General features: G+C 45.0%; 1 protein-coding gene across 4 annotated transcripts in view; it reads left to right on the forward strand.

The window, feature by feature from the left end:
• The window catches only part of DAAM2 (dishevelled associated activator of morphogenesis 2), a 246,236-nt gene that overhangs the window by 85,583 nt on the left and 145,016 nt on the right, over positions 1 to 15,637 (forward strand). For all 4 annotated transcript variants that reach the window (XM_048843468.2, XM_048843471.2, XM_048843469.2 and 1 more), the window contains exon 2: positions 4,433 to 4,635. In XM_048843468.2, coding sequence (XP_048699425.1) covers positions 4,462 to 4,635 — 174 coding nt within the window. In that variant the 5' untranslated portion in view covers positions 4,433 to 4,461. The remainder of the gene's footprint in view (positions 1 to 4,432; positions 4,636 to 15,637) is intronic.

Consider the following 15,637-nt stretch of genomic DNA (forward strand, 5'->3'; position numbering starts at 1 on the left):
AATTTACTTTCTCATCCCACTCAGGAACTCGCAATCTAAGATCACCCTACCATAAGAATCTGAATACCTCAAGACCATAGATTCTGAACCAGGCACAGTAGGCAGAAACAGATTAAAGGCCTCGTTCTTAGGGCCCTACCAAATTCATGGTCCATTTTGGTCAATTTCACGGTCCTAGGATTTAAAAAATTATAACTTCCATGATTTCAGCTATTTAAATCTGAAATATCACGGTGTTGTAATTGTAGGGGTCTTGACCCAAAAAGGAGTTTGGGGGGAGGGGAGATTGTGGGTACTGCTGCCCTTACTTCTGTGCTGCTGGTGGCGGTGCTGCCGTCAGAGCTGGGCAACTGGAAAGCGGCAGCTGCTGGCCAGGATCCCAGCTCTGAAGGCAGTGCAGACCCACCTCCAAAATAAACTTGCCAACCCCCTGCAACTCCCTTTTGGGTCAGGACCGTTAATTTGAGAAACCCTGGTCTCCCCCATGAAATCTGTATAGAAAAGGGTAAAAGCACACAGAAGGCCAGATTTCACGGTCCGTGATGTGTTTTTCCTGGCCATGAATTTGGTAGGGCCCTACTCATTATCCTGAGGAGCTTCCTGATCAGTGTGTGGGCTACTAAACATTTCCTGATGGGCAAGGTCTGTTTCTTCTCTGAATATATATGGCTCTCTTTCAGACATCAGGGATGCTCTTTTGTGTGAGGGTAAGATGTCTTGAATTGCTTCTGTTAATACATCACTTTTCTGAATGCATCCGATGAAGTGAGCTGTAGCTCACGAAAGCTTATGGTCAAATAAATTGATTAGTCTCTAAGGTGCTACACATACTCCTTTTTCTTTTTTCTGAGCAGTGATTCCTGGTACCCATCTTATTCTTTTACCCAGATGATCTGTATCCTTTCATAACAAATTTACTGTCCTGGAAACTCTCTCCACTAAAGGTAGACAGGCTCCTAAGCTACGAAGACCTGTCTGATTCTGCTAAACAGTTGTCTCTAACAAAGACCTCAGGGGGCTCACCAGACCACCTCCCCACTCTTCTTTATTCCTTATATTTTACAGTGGGAGTGAGTGTTTTTCTCCAGGATAAGAATCAGTCCAAGATTCAGGTCAGATCCTCTATTATACTAGGTTTCAGAGTAACAGCTGTGTTAGTCTGTATTCGCAAAAAGAAAAGGAGTACTTGTGGCACCTTAGAGACTAACCAATTTATTTGAGCATAAGCTTTCGTGAGCTACAGCTCACCGATGAAGTGAGCTGTAGCTCACAAAAGCTTATGCTCAAATAAATTGGTTAGTCTCTAAGGTGCCACAAGTACTCCTTTTCTATTATACTAGGATCCTTTAAACTATTCTGTCAGTGGAAAGTGGCCGGAAAGTGGCCATAAATAAAGTTAATGCTCACATTAAGGCCCCTTTACATTGCTAGAGTGGTGTAATGTGATCTTTGTGTAAATGAAAGTCCAGGCTATTGTACTGTGATCTGTTTTTAAGCATTTCAAACCCATGTGCCTGATATGTGAGTCAGCGCCAGGTGTGTATATTGGTCTGTGTAAAAGCACTCAGCAGCAAAGTGGTTACACCAGTGCTTCCCAAGTTCTGGCATGCACATCACCTGGTACCTACAACTTGTGTGTCTGGGACTGTAGCCTTCTTTACTTCAATAAGCTTGTGTTCTGGGCCCTTGTGTGTGATCAGGGCCAATCTCCTACTGTAACCCACGGTGGAGTCAGGATTCTCCAAATCTCAGCATTTTTGGTAAGCAGCCAAAACCCCTGTTTCAGGTTAGAATGTGCACAAATGAATGGATGCAAATGTTGGCTGTTATAACACAGGGATTAGTCCAATAAACGGACGTGTTTAGGAACAAGACAAAACAAAACCATTCTCCAGCAAGCTAGCAGTGGTCAGAGATTAATTCCATTAGATGAGAGGAGCTGCGGGCTACTAGTTTTACTATAGGATAGTACGGGGGATCAGATGTTTTCATTACAGGGCAGCATGACTCCAAGCTCCCTGAGGTGTCTGCATAGTATCTAGGAGCAAATTCTTGCAGCGAATCAGATATGTAGGGCTCATAAGGATCATAAATCTTTGCTTTTGATTTCTCCAGGACAATACCTCAGACTGCTGACCCCACCTGTCTGTCTTCTGGAAGGAACATGGGGTAGAGAGGGGAGGTTACCAAATAGTGCTGATTAGCTTGACTTCTCCCACTCCTTTTTACTGTTGTGAACTGTGCTTATTCTGTGGACCCTTACTACACAGCTTAATGAGGAAGGAGTTATGTCAATATGCCAGGTAGAAGACAGTATAATATTATGCTGAATTAAACCACAAGTATATAGAAGAGGAAATAAATACAGATATTTCCCATGACTGTTAATGTCACAGTTACTCTTCCTTGTTTCCTCATCAGTGAGTGAGTGTGATTCTGATGGAACTTGCTGAATTGATGGCCCCAGAGCTGTTGGAGTCTGGAGTCCCCTATCTATCTCCAGAGCAGATTTAGCGTGGGCAGCAGTACTGCAAGCTTCCCTCACATACTAATATGCCTCCATCCAGACCAAGAAGGACCCACTCTGACAAACAAACCGAATTTAAAAAAAAAAAAAATCCACTAATAGGGTTGTCAAGATTCCTTCCCCACTCTGAACTCTAGGGTACAGATGTGGGGACCTGCATAAAAACCCCTTAAGCTTATTTTTACCAGCTTAGGTTAAAACTTCCCCAAGGTACAAACTATTTTACCTTTTGCCCTTGTACTTTATTGCTGCCACCACCAAGCGTCTAACAGATAGATATATAACCGGGAAAGAGCCCACGTGGAAACATCTTCCCCCCCCCGCCAAATCCTGCCCAAACCCTACACCCCCTTTCCTGGGGAAGGCTTGATAAAAATCTTCACCAATTTGTACAGGTGAACACAGACCCAAACCCTTGGATCTTAAGAACAATGAAAAAGCAATCAGGTTCTTAAAAGAAGAATTTTAATAGAAGAAAAAGTAAAAGAATCACCTCTGTAAAATCAGGATGGTAAATACCTTGTAGGGTAATCAGATTCAAAAAATAGAGAATCCCTCTAGGCAAAACCTTAAGTTACAAAAAAGACACACAAACAGGAATCTACATTCCATTCAGCACAATTTATTTTATCAGCCATTTAAAGAAAACCGAATCTAATGCATATCTAACTAGATTACTTACTTAAGTTCTAAGACTCCATTTCTTTTCTGTTCCTGGCAAAAGCATCACACAGACAGAGAAAGCCTTTGTTCTCCCTCCCCCCCCCCCCAGCTTTGAAAATATCTTGTCTTTTCATTGGTCATTTTGGTCAGGTGCCAGCGAGGTTATCCTAGCTTCTTAACCCTTTACAGGTGAAAGGGTTTTTCCTCTGGCCAGGAGGGATTTTAAAGGTGTTTACCCTTCCCTTTATATTTATGACAAGGGTTTTGGCCAAAAATAATTGGAAAATTCTGAAAGCATGAACATTTTTAACTTTGAAAAAAGGCCAGTTTTGTGTGTGTTTTGCGGGGGGGGGGTTGTTTTAAAAAAAACACTCCACGTGGAATGAAACATTTTGTGTAGTTCTAGTTACAATTTTGTTGAAGTCTCTCCCAGTATTGCCCTGCTAAAGTAGCAGTTCTCGAACAGTAGTTCTATGCAGAGTTGCCTTTGTCACTGTGGGGGAGGGTGCAGCAGTCTTTAAGCGGTGATTCTGCCTGATTTTGTACCCCCGCCCGCTCCAGAACTCTCAAGGTTTCCAGAGGGTTTTTTTTTAAGCCACCAAAACTAAAAGAACTCCCGTAAGTCCTTTGCTGTATCCTGTGCTCCTGGTTAGCTAGCCTGCATTGTCCCCTGCTGTTTCAACTGCTTCAGTATTCTTTGGCACTTCCTGTCCTAAACTGTTGTGCAATATTGTGATCTGCTCTTTCCATGTCCTCCATCACTGGTGTCTGCTTGTGGGGTAAAAACTGTTCCATTCTGTTCCAGAGGGGTTTGTGTCAGCTGTGGGTGAATTGAGCAGGGGGCTCTGTGTGTGTGTAAGAAAGAGAGTTTGAATGGGATTTTCCAAAGGGCTTATCGTTGGCCTAACGCCTCTCTCACTCAAGTCAGTGTTAAAGCTCCCACCGATTTTGATTGGAGCAGACTTAAATCAATACTGACTGCTTTGAAAGTCCCAGCCTAGCTCTGTCAAACCTTTTGGATGCAAGATGCTATATAGCTATGGAAGGTGGTGGTGGTAAGGGTGATGTATTAAACCTTGACTAACCAGTCCATCAAGATGGCTCCGTTTTTATTTTGCTCCTTAGCATGACAGATCAGTCTGTTCTCTGCCTGTTGCACTGATGGCAATGATAACCACAAATAACCTGTGCTGGCTGGTGCAGATTGTCATTTAACGACTTCTCTTCCTGTCTTCTCTGCAGATCATGATCAGTAGATAGCATCTCACACCATGACCATGGCTCCCCGGAAAAGGAATCGTCATGCTTTTGGGTTTCTTTGCTGCTTCGGGGGAAGCGACCTCCCTGAAATCAACCTCAAAGATAATAACCCCCTCCAGTTCCTGGAGTTCTCTGTCCCAATCCCACCAGCGGAGGAGCTCAATGCTAGGTTCTCCGAACTTGTGGTGAGTTTCTGCCATGGACCTTATGTTTTACAGGGTGTGGGAGAGATTTCCTGTGGGGTAATGTAAACTCTTTGGGGCAGGGACTCCTTTTGTTCTGTGTTTTGTGTGGCATCTAACACAATGGGGTCCAGGCCCATGACTGGGGCTCTAAAGTGCTGTGATGATACAAACCACACATGATGATGATGATAAGGAATCATAGACTTGTTGGGAGCTGGGAAAAACCTCCAGTGAGTTATGTAAACCACTTCCCTACATTGTGGTAGGGTTTAGTTAATCACTCTTGAATAGAAGGCTGTGTAACTGCTGCCTTGAATAGTTCTTTGCTAAGATTCCAAGGGAAAAGATGGACAATTACTTGGACACCAATATTTCAGGTATGAATGGGATTAAATTACTAATGACAGTGATTCTTTCTTACAGGGTTAGGCAGATAGTCAGATTTAGGGTTGGGAAGCAATTTCTCCCAGGGCATATTGGTAGGGTTATCGTGGCATCAGTGCTTTGATTCCTGATCATTGCTCCAGAGATCAATTTCCTATGGCTGCCTTTGGAATAAAATGCACTGTTAGAGTACACCAGGAGATTTGGGGTTTTGACCTATGTATGGAATGGAGATAGTACTTGTCAGTGATTTCCTGCTGGTGACAGATGAGAACCAAGTAACCACGGTGATTTTGTTGCATCTGTCAGCTACCTTTTGATACCTTTGGCCATGAGGTAGTGTTGACACAGCTGTGGGTTTTAGCTGGAATGGAAGGAGTTGTTCCATGTTCAAAACAATAGGCAGTATTGAGCAATTTCTCAGTTGCTCCAAGGTTCCTCTAATGTAGTGTGCTAGAGGATTCCATTCTTCATGGCCACTCCTTTACCCTCCCCCTCCTGTTCAGCATGTATGTGAGGCCACTCGGGGGAGATGGAGACGATATGGATCATGGTGTAGGAAGAGGACACCCAGCTAGACCCATGCAATGCAGTTGACCAGTTTATTGGGTGTCTGGACTAGATTGGGGTTTAGCTAAGGGTGAGCTGTGTGACTACATATAAAACTTAGGTTATGCTGGTGGGGTGGGGGAAGTCAGTAGGACTGGCAAAGAAGATACCGGCTCCCTCAATTGGAGTTACATGCCTGATTGTCAAATAGTTGGTAAAAAGGATCTCCAGCTGCTTCAGGATGACCAAACAGCTGCAGTGGCCAAGATGTTTTTGCACCATATATGGTTAGTCAGAAGGTTGCAACCTTTTCCTTTGGATGTGGATATTGCCACACTGACCCAGGTCTTTCTCTGCTTGAGACTGGGTTACTATAATGCGCTCTATATGAGGTTACTCTTTAGTCTATTGGAAACTGCAGATGACACAGAATATGGAAGGCTGCTTGCCGATTGGTGTTTCTTATGGGGGAGCACATTACACTAATGCTCTGATCTACATCTGCTGCAGTTAATTTCTGGGTGCAATGTATTGTGTTAGTTTTTTCACCTACAACTCTTTAAATGGCTGGTCCTGGCTAGCTCAGCCTGTCTTTCTATCAATGTCCTACTACGATGGCTGAAGTCAACCAAAGCACTGGAGCTGTTTTTCCCATGGGAGGTCCCTGAAGCATTTGCTCTCCACCTCGGTTTGCCAAACCTGAATCTGCTGACCTTCAAGTCCCACTGCAGGGTCTATGATGCTCTGCCAGGCTTTTCCTGGTGGGGAGGATACATTTCTGGGAGGGGCAATCACTTGTTACCAAGTATGAGCATCTTCTGTGGGAGTTATGGGTCCTCAGGTGGCTAATAAGGCCAATCCTTGAACCACAAGTTCTATTACAATGAAGGCAGATGTTTTCAGGCTCAGCAGGAGGCTGTTGACCATGACTGGAAGCCAGTCTCTCCTTCCTCCTGCACCTCTTGTCCTCTTCAGCTTGTCGGCAAGCAAGTTCAAAGTGCAGGGGACCATCATGTAGGACTTCCCTCCATTTTAAGCGATCCTGGGCAAGTGTGTCCCAAGTGTCAGCATCTGTCTGTCAATGTTACTTTTTTAGGTTGTCCTTCAGCAAGTCCTTCTAACGCTTCCATTGTCCACCCACGTTACCCTTCTTTCAGCTGAGAGAACAGGACCTGTTTTGGGAGGCGATGGTCTGGCATCTGGACAATGTGACCAGACCAGCAGGATTGCTGATGGATGATCATTGCCTCGATACTGGTGGTCTTTGCCTCTTCCAGGACACTAATATTGGTGCACCTGTTTTCCCATTTGATCTTCATATCTTACAAAGGCAGTTTTGATGGTGTCTTTCAAAGGACTTTCAAGTGGTGACTATAGGTTGTTTGGGTCCGAAACTTGGACAACAGCACTGGGAGAATAACAGCTTGATAAACAAGAAGCTTGGTGTCTGTTCGAATGTTGTGATCTTCAAAATCCCTGTGCCATAAACGAGAAAAAGCTACACTGGCACAGCTCAGGCGATGTTGAATTTCTGCATCAATATCTGCCTTGGATGAAAGAGGACTTCCAAGGTCGAGGAAATGGTTGACGTTCTCCAGTACCACTCCATTGATTGATAGATGGGGCAGGTAATACCTCATTTGGAGAGGGCTGTTGGTTTCACTCTTGATATTGAAGACTAAAGTGCTCTAAGACATGCATAAGCATCGGCAAACACATTCAAGATACTTTTAAAGATCTTTCTCCGAGAGGGCAAAGATTGCGTTGTCATCAGCATTCAGAGAGGGCAAAGATTGCGTTGTCATCAGCATTCAGAGAGGGCAAAGATTGCGTTGTCATCAGCATCCTGAAGTTCCACAATATTATTGTTGTGGAAATCTTACTCTTTGCTTTCAGCCTGCGAAGCCTGAACAGCTGTCCGTCCATTCTGTAAACTATTTCAATGCCAGCTGTAAACTTCCCAGCAATTAGGTGAGGAATGATGGCAATAAAAACTACAAACATGGTTGGAGCGATGATACAGCCCTATTTGACTCCTGTTTTTACTTTGAAAGGTTCACTCTGGGAGCCAGTGCTGCTCAGAACAGTCACTTTCATGTTATCATGAAGCAATTTTAGGACATTGATTTATTTATCAGGACATCCAATCTTAGAAAGTACAGTCCAGAGGGCATGGCAATTCACTGAATCAGAGGCTTTAGTTAGATCAATAAAAGCCATGTACAGTGGTTGGTTTTGCTCCTGACACTTTTTTTTTCTTGCAGCTGTCGTGCTGTGAAGATCATATCCTCAGTTCCACGACATGGTCGGAAACCACTCTGTGACTCCAGTAAAATTTCTTCTGATAGGGGCAGAAGGCAGGTTGCAAGGATCCATGCCAGAACTTTGCCTGCAATGGCTAGGAGGGAGATACCACAATAATTTCCACAATCCACTTTGTCACCCCCTTCATGAAAGGGGATAATCAGGGCATTCCTCATTTCACTGGGTTTCTCCTCCTTTTAGCTAGATTTTAAGGATAAGCAGGTAAAGCTGTCGAATTAGCTCTGGTCCACCGTCTTTAAAAATTTCAGCGGGGATCCCATCTCGACTTGCTGCTTCGTTGTTCATCTGGTTGGTGACACTGTGTACCTCATACAAATTGGGAGGGTCTCCAAGCTAATCCCTAAATGGTCATTGCAGGATTTGCTTAAGGACTTAATCTGCAACCATAGAATTACAGTTAAGGAGATCTTCAAAATGTTCTTTCCAGCAAGAATTGATGGCTTCGTTGTCCTTCAGAAGTGTGGTTCTGTCCTTAGAGTGAAGAGGACTCCTATATATGAGTAGACACACACAGTGTATGTATGCTAACAGCTGCAGACTCTCCACCACGGTGCCTCCTGCTGGTTGTGCCAGCAGTTAGCTCTGTCCAGCTGTGGAGCACCCTCTGCAGGTGGTGTCTCACCCATTGTCTGCTCTGCTGTGCTGTCTGGGACCCGCGTTGCTTCGCTGGCTTACGGTGTCCTCTTTTGGACACAGCCCTCCGGCTGTGCCCCACTCGATTCTCTCCCCTTCTCAGGGGCGGGTGTCAGCAGTCCTCAGTCTGCACCTGCCTTCATGGCCAACTGCAGCCCCGAAGTCTAGTCCTTTGCTTCAGGGGCAAGCCACAGTCTGTATCGGGCCACGCTCCTCCACGGCCAGGTGCAGTGTAATGGGGGAGGGGGAGACCCAGACCTGTCCACCCACCACTCTGGGTCCTGGCTCAGGGACCCTCTGGCGGCAGCCATGTCCTGCCCTCCTCTCCCCTCTACTACTCCTGCTCCCTGGGCCACTTTCCTTTGGCCCTTGCACCTTCTCAGCCCTTTCTTACCTGCCAGGCTGAGGCCCCTGAATCAGGCTGGAACTTTCCCTCTGCTCCCCTGAGCCTGGCCAGCGCTGCTCTATCCAAGGTGCTATCCCTGGGAGCCAGTCCTCCTCCCTTGGTGGGCAGAGATACTTCTCTCTCTGCTTTGCAGCTTTTATATAGGGCCCAGCCTGGCCCTGATTGGCTGGGTTCTTCGCAGCTGCTCCAAGGGCTTCTATTAACCCCTCCTCTGCCAAAGTGGGGCAACTGCCCCACTACTGTGTATAATATATACTGTACCATTTGTACATATGCCCAGAGCCTGAATGGGCATGTACTTCTTCTTTAAAAAAAAAAAAAAAAAAAAAATTCAAATCCATGTCTGTGTATTTCTTGATACTATTAGAACCGTAACTTTCTGAGGACTTAGTTGTGGGAGAAAAGTGCTCTATTTCAGAAGGGTAAGGCAGTGTTGCATAATTTTGGAAGGTGCTCAGATACTACAGTGAGGAAGGTTTGTATGAGCTCCTCAACAGGGAGGGAGGTAGGTAGGCAGAGAGACCATAGCAAAGTATTTCTGAATGTGGTTGCCTGGGATAGAAACTAGGCTGGTAGATTGCAGGATTTGCCCGGGAGGCCTGGTTCACCCACAGTTCCAGGCTAATGCATGTTCTCTGAAACACTAAAATAGAACAGACCACATTTGTATTGATGGCTGAGATGAGATTTTAATTGGATTAGAAAGGTTCAGTCTGTAAAATGTGCCAGTGTAAATCAGCGACCTGGAAATGCTTGGGAAGGCTCTGTGTTGTATACCAGCCACCCCACTGTTTATCCTTTATGGTCTTTGAGACAAAAAACAGATATGACCGTGGAGCCTTTTGACCCAAATCCCTGAGCAAAATGGTGGCACTGACACAGGCTGAGATCTCTAGTGAGACAAACATTGCATTGCGCTCCCTGGAGCATGCCCAGAGGGTATGGCTTGGCCTGTGCCATCTGTTCTGTAAAAGGGTATCATGAAAAAATATTCCTGCACTTGACTGCATTCATCTCTCATTTAAAAGCCCAAGCCTGTTCTCCCATTGTGCGGCTAAAATCTGGGGCATTGTCCCACACTTTAGATGACGACATGGGAAAAACCAACCTTAGTTCACAGGATATTTTCCAGCTCAGTAAATATTCAGTATTCTGGACATTCCTCCTGACTCTGAGGGAAATATCTTCTGTGAAGGATTCCCTCAGGTCCCCATGTAATGGAATATTGTAGGTGAGATGTGTGTCTGTACTGTTCTCATGATTTTAAACTGAGATAATCTTCAAACAGCTAGGTTTTTGGAAGCCAGGTCTTTCAAATTGGGAGACAGTTTGGCATGTGTTGGGATACTTTATTCTAGCAGTTGGATGATATGTTTGGGGTCCCATTTCCCCAAGCAGGTTCTCAGTGAAAGCAAGGAGGCTTTTCACTCCCCCCATGGGGGCAAATTAAAGCCCTGGATGATCTTAGTGGGAGCTGCCTATGCATACAGCATGTACAGTTTCCTAGTGGGAATGTTAACTCACCAGGCCAACTGCCCACAGAGATAGGCGCAAGTTCTGAAGCAAATGATGTTGTTGTAACATGTCCATGTCAGTGCACCAGTCCTGACACAAAGCAAACACCCACTTTGGTCCTTGTGCTTCTGGGGCCTCCCTAGTCCAGCTAAGCTTTGCATCTCAAGGGCCAGCCCTAATTCTTCCTGTGGCCCTACTGTATGAGGGAAAGGAACATCTGGAGCTAGATTCTCTCCTCCACCTCTCCTGGTGGTAGAAGAAGAGTAGGGGAGGCCTTGCATACTAGTGCATCTGTGGGGTGGTTTTGTGCCCCATAAATGATAAATCTAGCCCTAGCCTACAGTTCTAGATTGCTTTTGCTCACTCTCCTCCATCTTCTCTTGCGTCCTCCCCCCCAAGATGGCATTGTGCATGCTGCCTTGTAGCGAGGTGCTGCTGCAGTTGGTTGTCTCCCCAGTGTATGCCTGCTGGCAAATGTGGCCATGCTACAACCGCATATTTTCCTTTGCACAGATTTATTGACTGAAGAACAACTAAAGAAAATCTGGAAGGTTTGTTTTTAAAATCTACTGCAAAACAAGGGGAAAGCACTTAACCTCCCCCCATCCCCAATTTCTTGTTGAACTTCATAGGTATTGCAAGGCTATGATAGAGCCTCTCCAAGATGAGTTCAAATTCTCTCTGTTCAAGGACAAGTAAGAAGTCCTAGGTTTTTGTTAGTGGAGGTGATTTGCTTTTGAAGTCTCATGACGCTGGAGGTTTCATCACCCAAATCTGTCCGTTACACAGGCAGTTACCTGATCTCAAGTGTGAACTCAAACCGCACCAGGAAGGGTAACTGACTGTAGCAGACCCAGAAAAATGAAAGGAATGTCAGCTGTTAGCCAAGAAAGAAATACAAAAGGTGTTATGGGTTTTTTCTAAAGTACATTGTCAAGATATTTCTCTCATCTATTTAGACTGGAAGTTCCTTGGAGCTGGACTGAGTCCTCTTCTGTGATCTTTCACAGATCTGAGCATGTGGTGTTTAACAAATAGTGATATTATTGGCCTTCCCTGGGTTACCAACACCACATTTGATTATTAGATCTGAAAGAATTTGAAACATTCATATTTATTTTTCCCTCTTTGTGCTGCTGTTTTTGCAGTACTACTTGCACATAGCTCAGCTTGGACACTGAATTTAGAATGAATTCAGATTCATTTTCTGTTTCTCTTGCTATTGTGTAATGGGTTCCCAGTAGGAACAGGAATATTTAAATCCCTCCCTCTCTCTCTCTCGCCCCCCACAAAAAACTAATTTACTCTTTTAATTCATGAAACACTTCCATCTGTTACTTTTTTTAAAAATCCGTAACTCAACTTTGGGCCTAAACTCCCTGAGTGTGTCCTATTTAATTAAGTTGGTCATGTGCCAAGGAACAATAGAAACAGCTTTGACCTTCCAGACATTTTCTAAGACTGAGAATTTCCATTCATTCTGTGTCTGAAGATTTTGGGATTTTTTCCATCATTTTCGTCCTATCTTCCACCCCTCATCATCTTTTTGAATAAAGAGGACTCCCTCATAACTTCCCCTGCTTTTTCAGACCCTATTGCTCCCCAATCAGCTGGAGAGGTAGGTCATTACTTAGTTGGGGGTAGTTTGCTCTCTCCCGTAGGGGACTGAGCACTTTGGCCCTGTCTGACTCTTGGCCCTCATTGGCCTAGGTGGTAAGCAGAATAGATATTGAGCAAGTGTCTCCATTACTACTCCAGCAGCATTCCCCGCCTGAGCAGCAAGAGACTGGGTATCCAAAGTCTCTCTTCCTCTGCAGCATTCCCAGCTCCAGAAAGACCAGGTAGAGATGAAACCCAAGTACTGAACCTTTCTCCCCAGGACCCAACATCTGCTGCACTCTTGGCCCCTGCTGACCCTAGGAATGAGATTAACTGTGACTGACAAGCAAGCCCAGGTTCACCTACACAGTGACGTGCAGCGCTACCTGGTAGCCTAGGGACTGACTGCCTCTTCCAGCTGTTACCCAAAATCCAGCTCCTTTTTCTTTCTCCTGTTACTTCACATCACATCATTGTTTCTGCTGGCTTCCATGGCACCTCAAACAACTCCTGGTCTCTGAGTTAGGAGAGAGCTCTAGGGTGTTGTGTTCTCCCTCAGAGAGGATCCTAGAAGCTCCATCTCCCCTTACAGGGGTGCAAAAAGCCTCTCAGAGACTGGACTCTTCTTGAGTACTTCCAGTCTGCTTGAAACCTGCCTCTCTGTCTACGATTGCTGTTCTTTCCCTCCAGCCTAGAGTTGAGTGGAATGACCATTTTTCTACCCCCCAATCCTCTCCATCACAGGGTCACTGAGATGCACCTGTTAAGAACCTCTATCCTAGGGTACCAAACAGCCTGAATTACCACTTCCCTGGTCTATTTCCACTTGCAGTGGCTTCTTGACTCACTCAAACAGTTCTCATCGGAGTTGGATAAACTGGATTCCAAACATGGAATGTCCTAGGATGTCACTGATGCTTAAGTCCCTGTTAGTCAGTTTTGTCCCATGGTGACTGCCATAGCAAGTGGCCCTGTCTCCTGGGAGTGGTGATACTGCTGTTTCCCAAGCCATCCTCCTAACTGTAGGCGCACAGTGTGTGTAGTGTTTACTGGATCCCCGGAGGAGATTGCTGGTCCTCTCGGCCCTTCAGGTTGAGGCTGCATTTGTGCAAGCCACACAAGTATATGCTTTGATGGGACTATGCATGGTGAGGTTGAGAGAATCTAGTCCTTTCAGAATGAAGGAGTATGTGCAAGGATGAGCCCTAGGTTATTTGGGGAAGTGAGCCTTTTCCTACCTTTATTTGGTTAGAGGAGATAGGAGGGGGCTCAAACGGGTGCCTAGCGAGAAACCACGCTTTGAAATCCTCTGTTTCTACTCCATTGCAAGAATGGACAATGGGGAGGGGAGTAGATAACCTCCATGTCCCATATTCAGTCTTTTAGGTTTTCATTTCTAGGTTGCCTATTTAGATGCAGCCCAGGGTTGGAAGTGACTAAATGTTGTAACGTGGATGGCTGTGAGATGGAGGATGTGAAATGAGTTGGTTGGTTTCAGTTCCCAGTACGCACATCACAGAAACCACCATCACAGTAGGCAGTCTTGTCAGAGACAAAGGAATGAACGGGCCATGAAGCCTGAATTCCCACTAACGTTGATCCTCCAGGACACAGACATTGCAGGAGATTAGTATGGGAAGTATGTACTACTGTTGCCAGTACTGTACTCTTCTGTGTAGGACCTCTATCTCCAGGGCTGTTAATTCAGCACCTTTTACCTTATGGGCAAACATTTGTGACAATTCTAATATTCACCTGTCCCTAAACTGCCACCTTTGTGTTTTTATATACAGATTCTTAACTCTGATAACTGTGTATTACATTGTCTACCATCATGTAGTCTTTCTGAGTACTGTTTCATATCTAGCCTTCACCTGTTTAGTTAAGTGCTCTTTCCACATTTGCTATCTCATCTTACAAGAGAAAAATGTGACTGATAGTACAGCATGTCTGTCAAAATTGCATTCTGTCACAATGCAGCATTGTGTCCTACTGCAAAAAGTGATTTTTCTCCCCTTAAAGGAAATTCATGTTGTTTTTTTAAAAAATCCTGTAGGATGAAGGACAAATCCCAGCAATATCAGAACCTGGGGCTGTCCAGTCAGCAGGTAACCCTAAACTGTAGTGAATACAGGAAAGTTACTGAGTGGAGGTTATAAAGAGAATTGGAGAGAAAGGGAAAAGCTGATTATCTTTCCTTTAGGGTATGTCTATGCTTAAAACACTGTAGTGCTTCAGTATAGACACTACCTATCCCAGTGCGAGAGGTTCTCCCATTGGCATAGGTAATCCACTTCCCTGGGGAGGCAGTAGCTAGGTCAACGGAAGAAATTCTACCATCAACTTAGTGCTACCTGGGAATTTAGGTCAGCTTAATAACACCGCTCGGGGTGTGCATTTTTCACATCCCTGACTGATGAATATAAACAGACCTTATTTTCTAGTGTAGACCAATCCTTTGTGATGCTGTTGCTGTTCTCCCCCCGCCCCCCAGAAACCATAATGGCTGTTCAGTGGGCTATGTGAAATGAGTTTGCTGTTATCAGTCCAGCTCCCAGTGGACAAGGGTCCATGTTTGAAAGAGCAAAACAGAAGACCCACCACTGCAAATGGTATTGGGTGACGCTCTACTTCTGAAAAAATGTGAGAGACTGACTGGGTCCTGTAGACTGAGGAATCCTATCTGTGCAGGTAGTACCCAGGACAGAGATGAGAGACGCTGGTTGGGGAAGTGTAGAGCTGGGCAGAATTTTTCCAGTGGAATATTTCCCTTTTAGAAAATGCTGTTTTATTGAAAGTGACACGTTTTTCAGAAACAAATCCATTTGTGACCATTTCTTTTCTGAGAGCGGGAAAGGAACCGTGCTCTGATAAGGTGGAACATTTAAATGTTCATCAGACACAAAGTCAAAAGCAGAATGCAATGTTTGTATTTTATTGAAACAAAATATGTAGATTACCCCCAAAATCTTTTCAGAATTTCATTTCGCAGGAAACTTCAAATTTTTTTGGTTTAGTTCTCTTTTGGAAAAGGAAATTCCAAGATTCTGACATGTTTTCTGCAAAACAGAAAACCAGGATTCTACTTGGCTCTGGGGAGGTGTTTGTGGGTAGCTTCAGCGTCAGATTAATGCATAAGCAAACTAAGCATGTGCTTAGGGCTCAAATTCATGGGGTGGGGGGAGCCCAATTTGGCCTGGTCACCCCTTCTGTAATGACAGAGGGGCAGCTGGGACAAACCTGACAAACCTGGGACAAAACTGCTGCGATCCTGTGTGCTACTCATTCAAGTTTGGCCTGGCCACTCCTCTGTCATAATTGAGGAGTGGCTGGGTCAAATTTGAGCAAGTGGCATTGCAACCTGGAGCCCAGATTCATATTAGAAGGCAGGGCCTCACAAATGTATGTTTGCGTAGAGCCCAATGATGGGTTAATTCCAGCCCTGGGTAGCTTATGCTGATCCCTGCTCATACTGCACTACTTTGGTGGCTAAATAGAGGTCTTTCAGTTAGCAGGGCCATTGATCAATAGAAAATTCACTGAAAATATACTTTTAAAATGCCTCTGTTCCCCCATTTCCCCCCCAGACAT

Source organism: Caretta caretta, chromosome 3 (assembly GCF_965140235.1).
Source record: "Caretta caretta isolate rCarCar2 chromosome 3, rCarCar1.hap1, whole genome shotgun sequence".
Classification (NCBI taxonomy): domain Eukaryota; kingdom Metazoa; phylum Chordata; order Testudines; family Cheloniidae; genus Caretta; species Caretta caretta.